At 39.4% G+C, this 21627-nt stretch overlaps 2 protein-coding genes across 3 annotated transcripts in view; one reads left to right on the top strand and one right to left on the bottom strand.

The window, feature by feature from the left end:
- NEK4 (NIMA related kinase 4) overlaps window positions 1-1015 on the bottom strand; it is a 13798-nt gene extending 12783 nt beyond the window's left edge. Inside the window, exon 1 of one of the 2 annotated variants that reach the window (XM_077184458.1) lies at window positions 879-1015. Coding sequence is in view for 1 of the 2 variants with exons in the window: in XM_054639829.2 (XP_054495804.2) it covers window positions 473-565 (93 nt within the window). In the remaining variant the exon portion in view is untranslated. Of the gene's footprint in view, window positions 1-472; window positions 708-878 lie in introns of those variants that run through there. The other variant, XM_054639829.2, reaches the window with a different exon arrangement.
- Window positions 704-21627, top strand: LOC129124737 (inter-alpha-trypsin inhibitor heavy chain H3-like). Its single transcript, XM_077184786.1, has 22 exons — window positions 704-934; window positions 5847-5870; window positions 7001-7167; window positions 8176-8280; window positions 8702-8864; window positions 9533-9643; window positions 10101-10226; window positions 10637-10753; window positions 11509-11677; window positions 11987-12112; window positions 12355-12536; window positions 13518-13703; window positions 14008-14147; window positions 14522-14676; window positions 16458-16463; window positions 17205-17231; window positions 18152-18202; window positions 18574-18687; window positions 19237-19441; window positions 20535-20707; window positions 21189-21300; window positions 21399-21627. The coding sequence occupies exons 1-22, from the start codon at window positions 704-706 to the stop codon at window positions 21526-21528; spliced, it is 2820 nt and encodes a 939-aa protein (XP_077040901.1). The 3' UTR covers window positions 21529-21627.

The following is a 21627-nucleotide window of genomic DNA, read 5'->3' as shown; positions in this document are numbered from 1 at the left end:
TGCTTTGGCCAGACTAGACAGATTATTCCAGTTTTCCAACAAAATGCTTGTGCTTCTACTTTGACACAACCAAAACCTTCCCGCGAAGAGTCTTCTCCACACCTTTATTAAAAGTTCTTTTAGACAAGGGAAGAGAACAGAAACAGCAGCTCGGGTGGCTGCAGCCACACCCCAACACCTGGTGACGGTCACAGCCCCACCCTGACACCAGATGATGGTCACAAATACACCCCGACACCTGGTGATTGTCACAGCCCCACTCTGACACCAGACCGTAGTCACACCTGCACCCCGACACGATGCCATGTCCCTGGTCGTGCCCAGGGTGGGTCAGGACCAGCAGCCAAAGCCGGGCCTCAGCTGGGTGCGGGTCACAGCCGAACCAGAGACGCCCAGCCCAGCCCGGGCATTGCCCTCAGGCCGAGCCGCGCCCGCCGCCGTGCCCCTGCCCCGCGGCCCAGCCCCTCGCTACCTGCTTGCGGTCCTGGAGGTGCCGCGCCAGGCTCACCTCCCCGTAGCTGCCCTTGCCCACGGCCCGCAGGAAGCAGTAGGCAGCCAGGGGCATCCTCCCGCCGCCGGGCCCGGGCAGCGCCCGCTGCCATAGAGATGCCCGGGGCGGCCGCGGCCATACAGCGCCCGGCGCGCAGCTGCCCGGCGCGGGCGCGACGCCGCGGCGGCCATTTTGGAAGCGGGCGCGGCGGCCATGTTGAGAGCGGGCAGCGCGGCTGAGGCAGCGGGGCGAGCCTCGCCGCGGCCCCGGGACAGCGCTGTCCCCGCCTCGGCCCGTGTGAGACGTGGCCCCGGTGTGCTGCTCCGGGACATCCCTGTGCCGAGCCCGGGCCAAGGACAGCCGCCACAGCTGTGCCAAAACACCCCACCTGTCATGAGCCCTGGCAGGGCGCAGCAGCTCCACAGAGCCGTCCCGTCCCGTCCCGTCTGGTCCCTTTGGATGGGGTGGAGAATTGATTAAAAAATCCTCAGAGCTCCTCCTGGAGCTCTCCCGTGGCTGAGCATCTGCAGTCGTAACGCTGGCTGCAGGAAAAACAGAAAATAAAATGTTTCGTTATCACTGAGCATGTAAACCCCAGTCCTCGAAGTCTGTCTTTCATTATCGGGTGAAATGAACCAGCTAAATAGTTTAAGAGAGAATTGACAGTGTCAAGGTAACAAACACAGGAAAACGCCCGGCAGCACGGTCAGCATGCAAGGTGCAAGACCTGGGAGCTCGGACCTGGTTTCAGCCACCAAGATGAATAGGAATCCATGGAATGGGAAGTGTCTAGGTTAGACAGGATACATGTCAAATAACGGTACCTAAATCGGGTACCTGAGTGATACGGAGGATTACAGGGGTGCTTTTGAAATGGAGCTTAAATGGCTTTCACAGACTGCAAGCTCTGTTACGGCCACAGTAAATTTGAGCTAGGGAAAGCCTTTAAGGAAGTATCAGAAAGATGACAGTTTTCATTTGGGAAAAAAGTGTGTCTGGGGTGGAGATTAATCTCAGTTGCCAGTACGGAAATGGTGGTGAATTTCTGTTTGGAGCTATACTATAGAAGAGACACTGCTGAAATATTCCGTAAATTCTTTAAGAGATTTTCTAACAGTATTCTGTAGATTATACTAATTCAAAATTCAGCGCCTGATTTTTTCCAAATGCTTAATGCTTAATCCCACTTCTGTCATTGGGTTATTTATTAACACTAGGTAAACAAAGCTTTATATATTTATGCCTATCATTCCACTTGGAACCTCACTTTTTTTCCAAAATGGAAAATAATCTATTGCTTTGTATTTTAGTATTGATTCCTACCTTTGCATCCTCAGACTTTTTGCTAACACACGTCAGAAACATCAAGGTAAGTAATCAACCATGTGTGGGTTGTGGGTCTCCCACTCCTCAGAGATTAACTTCTTGCAGTTTATCAGCATTTATCAAAGAGTTCATACAATGCTGGCAGCTGGAGCTCTGTGTTCTCTGGTACCCCTGGACACAGGATAAAAGCTGGAACTCAGACTGGTTGATCTCTAATCAGCCTCAGTTTTCAATCACTTCTGAAGTTTTTCTCTCTCTCTTTTTAAAACATCCCTTTCCTCTGTTTTCCCTGTCATCACCATGTAATGGTGACATGTTTTAGCAAAATATTTAAATGTGTAAAGCAATCAGTGCTGCCAGAGAACTGACTTTGGCACCTGTTAAGGAATACAAGTGAAAAGATGGCTCTAAGAAGCAGAAAATAGAGCTGTAGCATGGCATCAAGATAAATGCCCAGAGTCCAAATGACATGGTAGGATTTTTCTCCAAAGATTTCCATGTTAGCACAACATGAGATACATCTCTCAAAGGAGCCATTCTGGTTTTGACTGGATCTCTGAGTAAGTGCTGCCTGATGTTTTGCTGCCTCATTTTCTTTGGTTATCTTGCTGGCCACTCTTCCTCACCTCCATAAATTATTTCCCTCTCTCTCAGTGACTGTGCACTCTGAAAAGTTACAGAGGGCAAATCTCTTTAGGGAGCATTCTGAGTTACTGGGTAGAACAGGACAAGACATTTTATGGTTGATGGCTGTTGATGAGGTTATGATCTTTGCCAAGACTTTTTCTTTGAAAACAGGGTAGTAACATGCCTAACTTCTGAAAGTCAACATGAGATCTAGTGCTGCAAATTGGAAATTCCAGGGATTCTTATTATTTAACCATCATGTAGCCCAGATATAATGTAGCTTTTTCCTTCTGATTACTGTAGTGTCTGGAGTTCTCTATGTGTTTTACAACGCTAAAGCCTTTCTAAATGGAAAACTGCCCAAGCTCTGTGCAATGCTCCATCTATGCATGCAGAGCACTATGAAAAAGCCAGCTGATTCTCCCAGTTTTGTTCTGTATTTTATGCAAATGTGATTTGATTGAAATGGAAGAGATTGCTCTGTAGGGTGAAGGTCTCAGTGCCCATCTGTGTCTTGGCCCCTTTGAGCAAGCAGTATCCAGTGCTGGAGCATGGCTGGAATTCTGGCTGTCTGGTGACCTTTAAGCTGTCAAAGCTGCTTTTAGAGCCCCAGCCAGGTAGACACAGTTGGCAGATCCAATTCTGCTGAAAATGGAACAAAAATCCGCATCAGTTCCCTGAGTGTGCTGGCACACCCTGTTCCTATGAGCTGCATTATGGGCTCTTCTCTGTGGCACCCAATTGGCATCACTTGGGGTGATGAAGTCTTCAGTGCTGCTGTAGATTCAGAGATAATTTTCATTCCTTGTTTTCCTATGTAGCATATAGGGATATATGCAAATACCTCATTCTGCACTTTGGATTCCCAGAGGTCACTTCAAGATAACTGTACAGTCTTTGCTGAGTCTTTTAGTCCTGCTGTGGTTTAGTTTCCCAAGCTGTACAATCAGGGCTTCTTTCAGCAAGTACTGTAATGGAGTCTTGTTTTCCCTCTCTGTTTTCCTGGGAGTTCAAATTTCTCTTTTACTTTCCAATTTCCATAGATTCTTTGCACCTCTATTCTTTTCTGCTGCCACAGCAAAACAGTATTGAACAAAAGAAGTTTGTTACTGTTGCACAACTGAAAAATAATAAAATTCTAATAATCGGTGCACCTGGCAAATATGTGAAAATAATACAGAAACATTTTATCAAGTAACAGTTACCCAGGGTAGAGGATGTTAATTCTCATTTTAGTCTAGAACTGCACCATCATTATGATTGGCACACTATTGCTTTTTGCCCACATAGCTCGGAATGACCTTGATGTTAATGATGACTCAAGTTACACTCAAGTGAATCATTAAAAATGAAAAAACACAGAACAAAATCACAGACTTAGAGTCACATAATCCCCTCCCCTGCACAAACCAGGGTCAGCTAGAGCAGGTAGCTGGGTGATGTCCAGCTGGATTGAGTCTCTCCATTGGAGATCAGCCCAAGTGCAAAGTGAGTAGTGCCTTTCACAGAGAGATTTTTCTGTAGTTTTAATGGAAATTGCAGAGCACCCCTCAAAATATTTACAGAATCAAAATAGAACTCCTTCAAAGCTACCATTGAAGCCATGATTCTGATAAAGAATGTGCACAACAGCAATTCTGTAAAACTCAAATGCAGGTACAGTATCTTTCCGTTTGGAAGCAGTAGTCAGAATTGTGTAATTTGTAGATACACATATTTTTATAGGTGCTTTTTGTTGTTGGTGGTGGTGGTTTTTTTTTGTTTTTTTTTTTTTGGTGTTTTGTATAAACTGTGTGGTAATTGCACTGTAAGGAAAAGTTTGTACCAAACAAACAGACAATTTCACAGAGTTCCAGCTTTTAATTCCCCAAGGAGCATACCTCAGTTTGGGTATTGTAAGGGGAAATGACAAGCTGTAATGACAGTATGGATAAAAAATATTTCCAGTATTAGAAAGGTCAGATTTGAGTTGGTGCACAGTCTATACTGGCATTAAAGGAATTAATATATGCTTGTGAAAAGGAGAGATGGACATACAGAAATCATCTGGATGGCGTTAACAGTTTGAAAGATGAACCTAAAGGAATGTACACTGACATTTTTTGCCAGACTCTTCCAGCAGAAGAGAAGCCTCCTCCCTCAAACCTTGCATTACCATAGATTAATATAGTGTCTTGAAAAGAACCCCAAAATAAAAAAATAACCCTCTGTCTTTCAGTTTCCAACTAGGAAAGGTACTGAAAGCCTTAGGTCTACTTGGGATGTGTGTCTGATTTGTTGTGTCCTTACCCCTGCCTTTGATGGAGCAGGTAAACACAATTCCACAAAATGTGACCCCCAAGGCTCTTGGAGCCAGATGAGATAAGGTGTTTGCAGCTGAGCTGATGGGAATTGAGTTACACAAGCTGTTATTTTAACAGCACTCAGGAAGTTTGTTTAGTGCCTGTCCTCTCTTTCAGAACAGAGTATGAGATACTGTTGTACAGCTTCTGATATTTGCACCTACTCTGGGAGCAAATATTGGGAAAAAAACCCTCCATGTTTTAACTGCTTATTTCCCCCCCCTCCATGCAGCTTTTTGTAGTGACAGCCTCTCCTATCTAATCCTGCTGAATTACCTTCCTACCTAGTCATGTTAGGATGAGAGGCTGTTGGGCTGAAATAGGAAAAATTTAGGAGCCTGAAAAAAATGTAAGGCTGCATCTGCATGATAGTTTGGATTTGTGTGCCAGGAAAAAAACTACGCAAAGTGGGTTTTTATGATTTGATACAACTCTTCTTTTTCTTCCAAAGGAAAATAAGTTTGAAAAGAAAATATGTACTGCAGGACTCAGATTTAGGAATTCTCAAGAGAAAGATGTTACTATGAGGACAAGATATTTTGGTTTTACTTGAGGTCGCCATACAGCCAACCTTTACTCAAGGAAGACCTATTAATCAGATTTTAGTGTGTTCTTTAGTCTCAATGGCATTTACTTATAAATGGCATTGAGCATTTGAGCCTCTTTTCCTCTCATTCTCCCTCATATTTCAAAGGTCCATGTGTATTTTCAGCTGGAAGAAGACACTTTTTTGTGTCACATGAGCAACATAAAGTAAGCAACATTCAAAGTTTAACTTACCTTTCAAAAACACAGTATTTAGGGTGCACTAATATCAAATGAAAACCAAAAGATTCACCAAAACTGGGAATGCCATAAGCAAAATAACTCCAACCTGCCTCACATCCCTTACTTGCTCTTCCTTCAAATTTACTTCAGTTTATTGATGAAGACCTTTCTCAAACCTTCCTTCTCCTGGACTTCTTTTAATTTGTGACAACTACACAGATGCTAAGAGATTTATTTCTAAATGCAGCTTTCCTACCTAATCATGATTTTTTCCCTTTTTTTTCTCTTTACAGAAGCGAAATGCTGATAATGACTTGGTGAGTAAGGTTTGGTTTTTTCTGGGCTACCAAGATTTTATAGTGACAAGAATATTCTTACTGTGTTCACAAAATGTTTCTGTGAGACCAGTCTGAGCAAATGGATATTTCTGAGTGTGTGATGAGGAAAACAGCCCAGAGCTGCCTGTTTTAGGCAGTATATCAACTAGACAGTTGCTTTCCAAGCTCTGATGGAAGTCCTGGACAAGGAAAGAGAATGAACGAACGATTTTTAATCTCATTGTATTTGAATAAATACCTAAGTTCTTTTGAAGTCACCTGCATATCTCTAACAGACTTTTGTTCTATGTTTGTTTTGTTTTTACTTTTATGTTGCAGTTATTGCTAAGGAAGGCAAGAGACCTCATCTCTAGGGCTGATTCCACTTGGCACCTGGATTCCCCTTCAGCAATGCTTAAATGCTTTGATTGTTTGGGGACCTTCTTAATTAATCATCAGAAATCAGACCCATCATAAAAACTCCAAAGTTCCTTCCAGTGCTGGTTTAGCTGCCAGAAGCAGACCTTGCTGTGGAGTTCCTAATGGGAACATCTGTTGTTCTCATGCTTTCACTTGGTGTCCAGAAACCTTATACCTGAACATTCAAAGAAAATAAATATTGCCTTGCCCATTTCCTAGTTTAAAAAAGACTGAGCTCCAGCTGGGAGGAAGCTGAGAATAACAAAATGGAATTTGGAGGCATGTGGGCTATTTTAAGACAAGAGGATTACTTACATCCCTGCTCTAGGAATCATCCACTCCTCTGATAACTACAGTCCCTAATACAGTGAGGCAGCAGTAGAGAGCTGTGCTCTTTGAATAACCATAAAAATTCACTCACTCAGTAGAGAAAAAACCTATTCCTATATAATGGCAGTATTTGTGGTGGTAGTATTTTGTTAAAGTCTATAGTTATGACTTGTAGAATAGCACCATCATGTCAGTGAAATAGATATCCAAGGAAACACAGCTGTGCTCCAGTTCTTATATTAGGTCTTTCTTTCTTTTTGTTTGGAGTGATCAATGTACTGCTGTGGTTTCTTTTTAGAAACATGATCACAACTGATTAATACACATGTGAGTGTAACAGCTAGTGCTCTTTTTGTCTTTTTTCATTTCTCAATTTACAGGTTGTCAATGGGATGGAAATCTATAGCATGAAAATTGATAGTAAAGTGACTTCCCGCTTTGCACACAATGTCATCACCAGCCGAGCTGTCAATCGTGGAAATGTGTCCAAAGAAGTCTTCTTTGATGTTGAACTCCCTAAGACAGCCTTCATTACCAACTTCAGCATGTGTGTAATCTTTACAATATTGTTAAAGAAGACTAAAAATCTGTGCTAATTCAACTGGGAGAAATGGAACCCGAGTGCTCATTTTTACTTTGCCATTTGAATAGATTTCTAAATACCTCCTGGGTAATTTTCTGGTACTATTAACTTAACATGCAAGATATGTGGAGAAAGGCAAACATTGGTACATCTGTAGAAAAGATGACTAATTTTCAATTATTTCTATTCATCATTATGAATAGAAGGGAACCTTAGGGAATGCGGGACCTTTCCTGCAGATTCATCCACCTTTTCAGAAATGCCTCTTACTTACTATGGTATTATCAAACCAGGAAAGTTCCATTACTTCATTTCCCTGATGGCATTATAGCTTAATTTATCTCTTCATTTAAAAATCATATTTGAATGAAAGGCAGAAAGTAGAATTATTCTTTTACATTTGTACCTTTAGTTGCAATCATGTGCAGTTCTCCACCATGATGAGGTTTGATTCAGTTAAGCACATCCATCTCTGCTAATCACACCGTGCCTGCTTTATCTCCAGTGAAGAGGAGCAGTAGCTTTAGGACACAAACAACCATAAATGCATTTTAGAACCTTTTTGGTAGAATGAGGTGCTGAGAAATGGCTGCTTAGTCCTCTAAGGAGTTAGGGGATGAAATGCTCCTCAGTAGATGATGACATCTGGACAGGTGAGTGACATCCAGAGAGTTGGTTTGCCATTAGTTGAGATGAGATGGTGAAGCTCCTGAAGTGTAGGAATATGGCACGTGTAAGTTGTGTTGCTGTAGCCAGTTTTGATCTAATTCAAAGTAAAAATTGGTTTAGATTCTTTTATGATACTGAGAGCAGAGCTCTTCATTCCAGCTGAATTCTCTGAGGAGCCTGGCTTCAGTGAAAGGGCCCAAATCTTGGCAATAGCAGGTCTCTGAAAGGTTATTAGCAAACAAATCAACAAAGGGAGAATTCCTGTCATAACCTTCCACTGAGCTAGGACTTTTTCATCGGCAGGACAATTGATGGTGTCACCTATCCTGGAACTATAAAGGAAAAAGAAGCTGCAAAAAAGCAATATGAGAAGGCTGTTTCAAGAGGACAGACTGCTGGTCTTGTCAAGTAAGGATCATGTCATGTGGCTTCCACACCATCACTCCATAGCAGACTGTGAGAGTGGAAATGCTGTGTTCTGGCTCTTTGCTGACATTAAGGGACAAAAGAACAATCATTAAGTTAAGTTATTGTAGCACAAATTGTAGAAAGGAAATACAGCCTCTGACTGCACAGGCACTGTCTGCAACTATGGAAAGACTGTTCCTGCAACTTTCACTGGCTTTGTGGGACCTATTCCTGGGATTAAGCTCAGTGGGAAACTTGAATAAATTCTACAGTTGAGTATGATTTTGAGTACTGATTGATGATTTTTAGCAGTATATCAAAAATCCCATCTTTGTTTTACTTCTTTTTGAAAATCATATGCCACCAACAATAAATACTGTGAAAGAGGATAAAGATCTTTTTCCTACCCACTTAAATACAGAGCTTCAGGAAGAAAAACAGAAAAATTCACTGTCTCAGTCAACATTAAAGCAGCCAGTAAAGTCACTTTTGAACTCACATACGAGGAACTGCTGAAGCGACAGTTTGGAAAATATGAAATGTTCATCAAAGTGAAACCCAAGCAGCTTGTCAAAGATTTTGAGGTAAATGGCAAACTGATCAAATTTGACTGTAATTTAAGAGATGATGGAATTCTGCATATCTGTTGAAAGTGGAGTACCATGGTCATTCCCATTGGTTCACAGGTGAGCTAAAGGCCATGATAACATTTCTGATAACTCATTTCCATGAGTTCCAGGGGACCACTCATCAGTATACTTTAATGCAGGCTTTTACTTGTAAACCTGACAAATTTGCTCATCTACTGAGCATTCCAAAAGAAATCCTGTATGAAAAACTGAAAAAGCTATTGCAATACCTTGGAGTAATTGTATATACCTTATAGCATAAACTCCAGCTTTCTTACTCCACTGTGAAACAACACCATCTTTAAATTTTGGAATGCTGCAGCTTTTTGTGTCTATCTGCCTTGATAAGATACTACTATCTAGCTTTCCAACAAGTCATATTTCTATTAAAGTTTACTTATTTCTAGCTTTGTTTTTAACTTCTGTGTTTGAAAAGGTCTCTTTGGCTGAAGATGTGTCCACACAAGTGTAGATTTGGACTGCTATTATGTATTACAAAAGTAAATGTCTTTATTTTTATGAAAATCCCTCTTTCATATCTGTACTGCTGATCCTCCTGTAAATGGCTGAATTGATGTATTGTGGTTTAATCAATGACAGTATATTTTTAATTAATATTTCAGATTGAAGTAGATATCTTTGAGCCCCAGGGTATCACTGAGCTGGAAGCAGAAGGAACATTCATCACCAATGAGCTACAAAATACCATTAAAAAAACTTTTTCAGGAAAAAAGGTACATTGATTACTGCATTCCATCATTTACATATTATGGTTCTAATTCTGAAATAATAATTTCAATGGCAACAAGAGGAAACCTGGATACCAGTAAGATTATCTCTTACAGAAAAATTGAATTTCTAACAAGTAGTTTTCCCTTATATGGGGGTAGTAGAATTCCTAAAACATACAACAGCTTCATCAAAGCTGTTGTTCAGAGTGAAGAGCTGACCCAAGGCAGGTGGGGAAGTACTCATATGGAGAAAGCTGTGGATAGCAGCCTTCATGTGTCAGTTGCCACCAATAAATTTCTAAGTACATATGGATATGTACAATCTAGTAGCTAACCCAATAAAACAGGTTATTCTTATGTCTGTGAAAATAAATATACCAGCTTTAAAAATATGCAGGTGTTTTCTGTAGAAGATTTTCAGCTATTAAGGGTCAGATGTAAGGAAGGCTTTTCTTGTCAGGGCCATATCTCTTTCAAGCCAACCCTGGACCAGCAGCGAAGGTGTCCAAGTTGCTCAGAGTCTGTCTTGGATGGGGATTTTACTGTAAGATATGATGTGAAGAGAACAACTCCAGATAATTTGCAGGTAAGTCTAACAACTTGAAATTCTGAACTGTTGAACAGTTTCACTTGCACAGTAAAGGTCAGGGAGCAGCAAGGGCCAGCTGTTTCCTAAGGGACAGGCAGCTGAGTGGGAGCACTCAGTGGGGTCTTCAGGGTGGGATCCATGGAGTCCATGGATAGGAACAGGTATAGGTGTGACACAGATGGAGACAGGACACTGTAGCTGGTCTGACAATGTAGCTCAGTGTCCAAAGGCCCAGTCTTGCACTTAAATGACACCCCTGGGCTCATGCTTAGAGGTGAGACTGATCAGGGCCATTAAAACTTTTTAGGACACTCAGAGGCTAGACACTAAATGAGAGTAATATCTCTTTTATCTGTTTTACCTTTATAATGTACCAAAATTTTTGGTGGTGGTGTTTTCTTTTTCAGATTGTCAATGGCTATTTTGTACACTTCTTTGCACCAACAAATCTTCCAAAGCTGTCCAAGAATATTATTTTTGTATTGGATACTAGTGGCTCAATGTCTGGAAGAGAAATAGAACAAGTGAGTTATTACATTACTATGGAGTTCCAGTGAAAGAGCTGGAACAAGGTGCTGGGAGGGAGATGGTGCTGGAAGGGACATGATGCCTTAGAGTGCAGGTGTGCTGCTCAAACTGTTACAAAGTGGCTCAATGGTGTGACCTCTCTAATGCCCAGTGCCAGATGTACTAGCTTGCAGTGTTGCTGTAGAACAAAAACCAATACATTTAGCCTATATTTACTTATAAATGTCATTAGTTCAAAACTCTAAATATCAGCATTTCCAGAGAGTGCTGTCATGTGCTTGACAGCTCCAAAATAAGCTGTACATACAGATTATGTGCATTTTCTCTGTTCACTCTGTATCTGGGAAGCAGCAGCTCTTTTCAGAGTTATGACTGAGCTAATGTTCAGAATTTTCAGGTTTTGGTGCTGCATCAAAATATCCAGGCATGCTTGTTTATGAGCTTCTCCACTAACTTGTATCTACCCATTTGCCATGCCAGCTTATCTCAGTGTAAGCAACCAACCATGACGGGAAACTGGATTTTCATCTCAGCTACAAAGATTTACCAGATGTTATTGCAGCTGACTTCCCTAGAGTTACTCTGAAATTGATACAGGGACTGGCAAGAATAGAACAAGCTCTGAATTTTTGCAATATATACTGTGTAGGAGTAAAAAATAGCCCAATGCTGAGAGATTAATGATGTAAAATCTGTAAGCACATATTCTGTTAAATTTTGAATAATGTATTTAAATCTCTTTGCCTTACAGACAAAAGAAGCACTGCTAAAAATCCTAGATGACATTAAAGAAGATGACTTCTTCAATTTCATATTATTTGATAGTGAAATATCTACCTGGAAAGAAACATTAATCAAGGCCACTCCTGAGAATTTGGATGAAGCAAGGAAGTTTGTTCAGCAAATTTCTGCTCAAGGCTGTAAGTACTTGATGGGCCTTGCCAGCAGGTCATTGTGTAAGTTAATTTATTGATTGATTCTGTGAACACAATGCTACAGTTTGTTGGGGTTTCAGATTGCTGATGAGGCACTCCTGAAGTTCAGTTTTACTCAGAAAATGATGTCTATTTCTCTTTATGTTTCCAAAGTCCAGGTACTAGATATCCCCCTGCTTGTAAATCCATATATTTAATTTTCTTACTGTAATGAAATCTCTTTAGGCCCCAGTGAAAAATGGACCTTTATTTTGACAGCCTTTGCTGAACCCAAATTTCTTTTTTACCTCATAGTGACAAATTTACATGGTGGTTTGATGAGAGGAATTGATATTCTGAATGCTGCTCATGAAGAAAACCTTGTGCCCAAGAGAAGTGCTTCTATAATTATCATGTTAACAGATGGTCAGCCAAATGTAGGTAAGTTTGTGTTGGATGGAATAATAAAGATAGTTCATTCACTAACAAAAAATGCTAGTTAAAAATGGCCTTCATTTTTGACTTCTGGATATTTTCATGATTTGAACATTACCAGAATCATAGTACTAAATCAAGCTTTTAGTAATGTCTCCTAAGAAATCTGAACACGCCAAGTCACATTTGATTTTATGATCATTGTATCTATTTTGAAAACAACTCAAACATTTCCTGGTTTGATGCAGGTGTATCAAATACTCAGGAGATTGAGAAAGCAGTGAAGAAGGCAATTGATGGCAGATACACCTTATACAATCTTGGCTTTGGCAGTGGTGTTGACTACAGCTTCTTGGAGAGGATGGCGCTGGAGAATAAAGGATTGGCCCGTCGGATTTACCCTGACTCTGACGCAGATTTGCAGCTTCAGGTGAAGTAATTACCACATTCATGAGGTCAGAGGAACATTAGGTCAGATAACTATTCATGTTCTTATTTTCAAATAATCAAAATCCCAGTGTGTAATCTGATACTGAGATGCTCCAGAGTCTTCTGTGATCAGGGTATTGGAATCATAGAATAGTTTGATTTGGAAGGGATCTTTAGTTGCATTTAATTTTCCCCTTCCAATATATAAGCAGGAAGTGCAGGGACAGTAAAAGAGACGTGCTGTGGGCTATGGCAGGGAGTTGGCATAGGGTGAGACAACTCACAGTTCTGAAGGACACTTTGGTAGAATTGCTGCAGTCATTGTATCTCCTGCACCTCACAGATCATGTGATTAAGGTCCTGTCAAGGGGCAAAAAGAGTAAGAAATCATAAAGGTCTAGATATTCTTTCTTAAGAAACTCACTGCAAGCAGGTGTATCTTACCACACTCCTGGGGCATTTTAGAGTTGTAAAAGACATGAAAACTGGCATTGGCCATACAGGGTTGTCTTTTTTACTTCTCACATTCCAGTAGCAGCCATTCAAAGAATTCACCAAAGAATTAGATATTAGATTTCATTGCAAGCTCTGATAAAATCAAATACCCAGTCTTCTTTGATTATGTTGTCATGTCAGTCTCTGCAGAGAAGAGGTGTAGAAAATTATCTCTCTCAAATAACAGGAGGCTTTGTATCCCCCTTGATTTATATGGATGGAAATCATCATCCACAGCACATTGTTCTCAAATATTCTTCTTTCTCTTAGCAAGACTGAAGAGTTTGAATGTCCTTTCTCATTTCCATTATTTGTAGCTTTCTACGCCTTACACTCTGAGATTTAACTAAACATCTAAATATTTCTTATAAAATACACTTTTATTTTTCATTGCCGAAATAGCAGGATGTTTCTGTTTACAGATCTACCCATGAACTAAAGAAACAATGATAGTTAAATGTTTTCTTTTTTTCTTTCAATCCTACAGGGGTTTTATGATGAGGTGTCAAATCCCATGCTCATAGATGTGGAGTTAAACTACCCAGAAAATGAAATAGCAGACCTAACTACTAACAGCTTCAAGCATTTCTATGATGGGTCTGAGATTGTGGTGGCTGGGCGCTTTGTAGACAGCAACCAAAACCATTTGTCTGTAGGTGTAAGAGGTGAAGGTGTAAGTATGGATTTCTTTGACTGAGTAAGCTACACAAAACCTCTGAATGCTTCTTTTGCCTCCATTGTGATGAGCAGAAATGCCATGTGAATGTGGAATACTGGGCTATGTTCTGTAGTGTACACCTCTAAAATTTCCAGAAACAATGGGACAAAATTCCTCATGCAACACTGGCAATTTTCTGGTGTAGAACCAGACTGGTTTTCAATTTCATAAGATTTTCAGGTGTGAAGGTCTTAGTTTTTGGGAAGTTCTGTCAGTCCCTGGCTACTTGTGATGCAGAGACCATTCTTGCTCCCAACAGGCTCAGGACGCCCTGTTGTACACTACACAGCAAGGAGCTGAGCAGACAGCTCAGGCTTTCCAAGAACAACAGTACATATTTGGAGAGTACATTGAAAGGCTCTGGGCTTATCTTACCATTGAACAACTCTTGGAAAAACGGTAATTATACCTGGAATTATATCTTAGCTCTGAACCCCTTGCAGCCTCTGACTCCTGCAGTTTCTAGGATGTGAAGCTGCCAATGGAAAATCATGAAAATCAGTGAGGGAAATCCATCAACCTATTCTCCTCCCTAGCCTCAGTATTCATGTTTCAGGTTGCAAATGAAACAATTTTAAATTATTGCAAGTATAAAGCACAGTTTTGCCTTTCTCTAGGACAGCCAGTAGAATCAGAAGTGCTCTTAGGCTGTAACAGTTATATCTTATTGATAAATTACCTGCAGAGAAATGACTTTACTTTAAAATATGTAATCTGACATGTGGTGAGTGATTCAGCAATCACTGATGCTGGGAGTCTCTTTCTGTATTCAGCATTACAGCCACAGGAGAAGAAAAGGAAAACCTTACAGCTCAAGCCCTGGCTCTCTCACTAAAGTACAAGTTTGTAACACCACTGACATCCATGGTGGTAACAAAACCAGAAGAAAATGAAAATGAAGAGGGGATTGCTGATAAACCCACTGAAGGTATAGACATCTTCACAATTGTACTCTATTTGAGAAGCTAAGAGTTCCTTTGATGTTGCCCTAAAGAAAGGCTTTCATGTGGGCACAGTTTTAAATATGTATCTGCAAAATCTACTTTCCAAGCCTGGCATGTGTGTGATTTATGCAAAATTACTTCTCTTTGTAAGCTCATTTCCATCAAACTATCCTTCATTACTGAATCATATGGGCAAAGCGCTATAAATTTAAAATAAATGTATTTTAAACTAAATAGAAAAACTATTACAGAAAAAGACCCTGAAAACCAAGAAGCATTTCTAATATAATAATCCAGCTATATTCAGATGACTTACCATCACTTTCTCCTTTATTTTTCTACATACTTCAGCCTAGGGATAGATGTAGTAACCTCTTTCCACATGAAAAGGGAAAATTTGCATGAGCTCTTCCTCAGGCAGGATATATCAGGTTGTAAAAAGATTGAGATTACTTATGTAAAACACAATAGTCAATATATATTGCAGAAAGAGAAGCAATTATATTGAAAACACACAATTTGTTTTCAACTCCTCTGATACTTTAGCTAATTATGAACTCCTTGCTCAGAGAAATATTGTTCTTTCCTATAGTTTAGCCTCTCTGTTTAACCCCTGTGTACCAAATACTCTGTTCCTCCTTCTCTTTGGCCAAGCAAAGCAGTGCTCTGTGCTCAGTGTGCCCCCCAGCCATCCTAACATCATCTCCTTGTATTGTCTGAGCCACCCTCATCCCACAGGTCTGACAGAGCCTTTCCAGTATCTTCTATTACCATCCTTTATTTTTTCTCCAATTTTTGTTTAGAGGCCCCAAAAGTTCCTTGGAGGCTCTGTGTGGGCTCTCTGCTGCCTTCTAGATGAAAAACTTTCTAATCTCCTGATTTTGGCATAGGAACTTAAGGCATTTTAGCATAACAGATACTGGAGATTGGTGAGGTTTTTTTCAGCTGCAGCAAATTCTGAAACCAGTGAATTGCTAAGTGCCCTTCAACTCTGAATCATTCTTCAGGCATGCTGCTGATAAATTTTTGCATTATTTTTCATGACTCCTATAATGGAATACTGACATAAAACCCCTTCATGATTAATTTAACATTCAAGTCACTACACAATGTAATGACTTTAAAGTTTGCAGCTGGTGTCCATAACATGGAAACCCCCAAACATGTGACAGGAGTGACATCCACTCAGTCATCTACAGTTCTTTGCTTTTCCTTTCCAGGTATTTGTAGTATAAAAGCTCTTTTCTGGACCTCTTTCAAAGGAAATCCTCTCTGTATATAGATAATGTAGAGCAGTAATAGGAGAAAATACTCAAAGCTCTGACCCTGTGTAAGAAAAAACCCCAGTTTTACTCACCCAGAAGTCTCAATTCACAATGTACTGAATCATCCAGTCAGTATTAACAGAATCATCCAAATGCCTGGAAAACCACAAAATAATAAAACCAGTAAGGAACATTTTGCAATATAGGTATGGCACAACAATAAAACAGTTCCAAATAGAGCTCTTGTCCCATACATAATAAATTGCCCCACATAACAGCTTTTTACTTTCAGTACATTTCTGTTTGATCTACAAATACTGAGTTTTATCACTGGGAAAAATGGCATTACAAAATACTAAAGATAGCTGGTTGAGTTTTCAAACAGTTAATTTTTTTTATGATGTTTTATGAGGGTCAAAATCCTTCCTGTTTAATTGTATAACTGAAACTGTAAATTTCTCTTTTTCTTCCTTTTACTTCTTACCTGCCCATGGTAACAGCTGAAGGTATGTAAATTTTTATTACATTTACTTAATATTTTTAATAGAGATGGATTTTCCACATTACTTATTTGATCTAGGATGCAATATTTTCATAAAGTTCAAGTGGAATTAATCAAGATCATGTTATGAATAGATATACAACTTTTCAGATGGGTAAGTTTGTGAGTAGTGGTTTCAGTTCAGTTCCTGTCTCTGGTGATTGCAGCATCCCACCACCCAGAATTCAGGCCCAGTCCAAGTCAGCTGCTCTCCAGGGCTGCCTCCAGGGCCTTGCAGGTACCTGTGTGTAGCAATCTCATACAAAGGTATCTTCATCCATGCCATGATTGCCACTTCTAAAGCACAGAGACATCCTGATAGAATTTCAGAAAAAAGAGCAGAAGAGTAGAAAAATGTGGAGCCAGGCAGGCAATTCTTCCTTCCCATAGGTACAGCTCAGAAGAAGGTGGCACAGAGGGATCAGAGAACAGCAGGCTGTCCCAGTCCCAGAGACAGCAAACCCCATGCTCTTGGAGAAGTTGCATTTGTGCTGGGAAGCAGGGTGTGCTTTCAGCCCCTTCAAGACTGTTGCTTTGTAGCACCGTTAAAGAAACTGTTTTGACTAAATTTTTAATTTGTAAAATTTAGAAATTTATACATAATTATGAGATTTTTGGGTTGGTTTTGAAAGGAGGAAGGAATGAAGTGGGTGAGATTGGGTTTTGTTCTTTGTAGCCTCTAAAATAACATTTTGTTTCATTCAAGCAGGGATGTTCACAGGTCCTTTGATGGGTAAGTAATTTAATTTACTTTTCTGAATGGAGCAGGATCTGTCAACTGAAATTACCAGAGGCAGAGATGCTTTTTCCAACAGTACAACTGGACTTTTACAAATACTACCAAATTCTGCTCACTGCTGAAAAAACACTTAAAGATTGAACAATAGGAGGTGACAGAGCTTCAGCAAAACAGTTTAGAAGGAGTAAATACCTGTTCATAAACCACCATTTTTTCCTGAAAGCTGTTTCCCAAGAACAGAGGATGGACTTCACTTTGCATTTCCTTTGGAATTATAGAAATCCAGGGACTGTGATGTCAGCATCTCTGGCTAAATTAACATGTTCAGTCATTTGTACTAAAAGCATCTGTTTTATTCAAGAGACAGCAACTGATCCACCAAATTGCTGGCTGGGCAATCCTGGAAATGGGAGAGTTAGAGTCATGCTTTTGCTCTGGATGTTACTGCCAGTCTCTGTCTCTGTCTAGTTTTTTCAAGTTTTCACTGAAAAGACTTAAATTCATTCTGGAAAAAAAAGGTAAAACAAACAAACAAACAAAACCAACCCAAATGTCAAAAAGTCAGAATTTTTCAATGGATAATGTTGCATTTCCTTGCTGACAGTTTAATCCTCAAGTCTGAAACATTTGTATCCTACAGATAGATTGCTTGGGCTTTATGGAAACCCTCAGAGCAATTTAGACTATGAGTGAAATCTGTGTCTATCCTGAAGCTTTTTTGGATTCAAAAGTAGCACACAAACTTTTTTTAATCTATGGAATGACACAAACTGTCATCCCATAGATTACATGCTTTGAAAACTAGGATGCAATTACTGATTTACCTAGCATATTAATTCCCTGACATCTTACATAGGCCATGTAATTTTCCATTTTGGTGTGAGTTTTTCTAACAACTTTCTTTCCTTCTGCAGCTTCACCACTCTATCACACATATGCATCAGCACCCACATGGTATACCAGTGGTGAGTAGTTGGAGTAATGTCTGTCTAGGACAACAGAAGAGGGTATTTAAGGCTAAATTACACAATTCTTATTAATATTTTCAATATTTCCCTTCCATAACAGCAGCCATTTTTTCATTTTTAAGGGACAAGTATTTTAATTTACTTTTTAAACATCTCTTAGTGTCTTCTAAAGATCAAATAATTAAAATTATATGGGTCATTTTCTCAGTCCTCCTTCCCATCAGTAATTTTTGTGTTGATAACTGCCTGTTTACTAATAAATAATTTATATCTAGTTATTAAATTCAACTATTAAGCAATATTAAAGACTCATGTGGAGCTTTGACTCTGTGTATCACTATACAGACACCAGTGATTTGCCTTTACAGTTGATGGAGATCCACACTTCATTATATCAGTGCCACAAAAAAAAGATGCCATTTGTTTCAATATCAATGAAAACCCTGGCATGATCTTAAATTTAATAACTGACCCAGTTACAGGTGAGTTTTAAACTTTATTTTTCTTTTAATACAGAATACTTCTAACAAAATATGTTTAAAGGCTATTTCTCTCTATAATGCATAAGCTTTTTTTCCTAGCAAAGCTAACAGGAGGTCCTGTAGCTATGATAGCTTACCATTATCATGACTGTTTTCACTTCTTGTAGCAAAAAAAAGTGTGAGGGTTGAGAGTAGTAATTTGTCTCAGTAAGTTGTAGTAGAAGCAATAAAATTATCCTTAGGTCACCAGTTTGTGGAATATCTGGTAAAGAGAGATTGATGTCACTCAGATTCTGTACCCATCACAAACTCTCTGTGCTTTGGGAAAAACTGAACTTTTCTCAACAAAATGATTTTTGTCTTTGTGGAAATTCACAGAAAACCCCCAGAACATTATTTTGCTTTGGTACAAATACTCACAAATAATTATGATCTATATTTCAATTCATATTTCATTTCTTAAGTTGTTGTTAAATTTTCAACACACTCCTTGCCATCAGTTGATCAGGTCCTGTCTATAAAACAATACTTGTTTTATTTCTGTATTAGGCATCACAGTCAATGGAGAACTTATTGGTGATAAGAGAGCAAATAGTGATGCAAAGATCCAAAACTCATATTTTGGAAAACTTGGTATTGCAAATAAGCACCTGGATGTAAAGCTGACAGTAACTCCTGAGAGGATCACAATTGAGAATGGTGATGAAAAAACAGCTTTCACCTGGCTGGACTCAGTCACCTTGCAACAAGCAGGGTAAGACTTACAGAAAGGGTATCAGGCTCTTGTATTACTTTCTACTCTTCTTAAAATATTGTTAAATGTTGATCAATAATAAACTTCTATGATTTGTGTGGGAATCTACAAAAGCAATTGATTCAAGCCTCACTGGATTCTGCTGTCTGTTTTGTTGTGTAATTGCTAAATTATTCACAAATTTCTCTGCTTGAAATAAGTACATGAAGACTTTTCCCTGATCTTCTATTGCTCTAAGGTAAAACTAGATTTGGAATTGTGCTTTGTACAGCAGCATCTTGCAAATATTTAAGGAGTAACTGCAGACATAGTGTGTAATCTTTCAAAGGCATAATAGTGTTCCAAAAGCAAATCTCCATTTTAAAAATTGAATTTGTGGCAGTTACAGAATTGGTATATTTTTTCTTGTCAGCAGGCATATTTCTCATGGGATCTATTACAGAATCATTTATACCTGTGCAGAAGTTTATAGAAGGAACAGGCAACATTTTCTCTTCCTCCTCCTTTACATTACATTAATGTGTAGAATAAAATCCCTGCCTTCTCAAGGCCCAGCAGTGCAGCAGAAGGAGCAAACTCTCATTCCTACACATGACTTTTTTATTGTGATAAACACATGGATGATACCACTGACACAGAAGCAAATCTTCTTTATCCTAGCACTAAAATAGGCAGTTTGGGAGTTGACTTCTCTGAAAGACTAAAGGAAAAAGTGTCATGTAGCATTTAGACAAAGAACTGATAGTTTAAGAATAGAATTTGTATCACTGAGCATCAGGTGCTGTATCTACATATCACCAACCTGTCTGTAACCAATTATGCTCTTAAGGGACAGGTTTTGCTAAAAACATCTTACTGAAAAGTTTAAAGGCCAGGTAGCTTTTTCCAGTGTCATTTAATATGATTCTGTGACTGTCTGTGAACACACAGAGAGAGACTCTATGGACCAAACTAGGCAGCAAGCCCTCTCTCTTAAAAAGCTCTGATCAGTTCATAAAGCTACATTTGTTTTTTCTTCTCACATTTCTTTCTGTTGCTGTTAACTCTGGTAAACACAATGTTCTAAGTAATGTTTTTCTTTTTTTTTCTTCAGTTTAACTTTGATAATTAACAGGAAAAAAAATCTGGTGCTCACAATGGGCAGTGGTGCCTCATTCGTTGTTGTTTTGCACCAAGTGTGGAAGAAACATCCTCTCCACCGAGATTTCCTGGGACTGTATACATTGAAAAGTGATAAACTTTCTGAACAGACCCATGGATTATTAGGTATGACTTTGTTTAGTGTTTCCCTGCTGGTCTTTCCTTATGAGGCTACATAATTTATAGACAGAATATTGTACTTGTGCTGAGAATAATCACATCCAGAAATTTCAGAGATCAACACATGGATTATTTGATTATTTAAAAGTGGAAGACTTGGAAAATATGTAATAAATTCAACAGAATAGACAAAATACCAAGTGAGGATAACCTGAAGGATATCTAGAAAAGGCTGTAATTGTTCTGTGCAGTCAGAAGCTGGAGCTTACATGCAGATGATGTGGATACAATTCTGGGTTATAAATAGAAAATAATACCAATAACACCTCAGGCATATGTTCAGCTTACCTGAAACTTGGTGTTTGCTTATCAATCCAAACTCTGAAGGGACATGGAAACCAGCACAGGAATGTAGAAATCCTAGGATTTCTGTTTGGCTTGCTTCTGTTTTAATGTCTGAAACGGTAATTTTAGCTTCTCTTTTTAGGACAGTTTTTCCGGCCCATTGACTTCACCATACTTGAAATTCATCCTGGCTCTGATCCCAAGAAACCAGATGCCACAATGATTGTTAAGAACAACGAACTGACAGTAACCAGGTACAAAATAATGAAGCCCTTAGCAAAGACTTAGGCAAGAATCCTTGTGCAGGTGCAGTTCCTACCTCAGTACTCCATGGCTGTGCTTTCCCTTTCAGGGGCTGGCAGAAGGATTACAGAAGAGATCCTACACACGGGGTCGATATTCCTTGCTGGTTTGTCCATGACAATGGAGCTGGGCTGATAGATGGTGTTCACACAGATTATATTGTTTCCAGTCTCTTCTAAGCAACTTCCTCCAAATGCACAGGCAGACAATATTTGTCTGAAAGAACAGTATTTTCAATGTATAAGATCTATTCAAAGCATATAAGCATGCATGCTTAG

This window comes from Agelaius phoeniceus, chromosome 11, assembly GCF_051311805.1.
Source record: "Agelaius phoeniceus isolate bAgePho1 chromosome 11, bAgePho1.hap1, whole genome shotgun sequence".
Classification (NCBI taxonomy): Eukaryota; Metazoa; Chordata; class Aves; order Passeriformes; family Icteridae; genus Agelaius; species Agelaius phoeniceus.
Note: the sequence above shows the minus strand (reverse complement) of the source record. Positions and strands in the feature narration are given on the sequence as shown.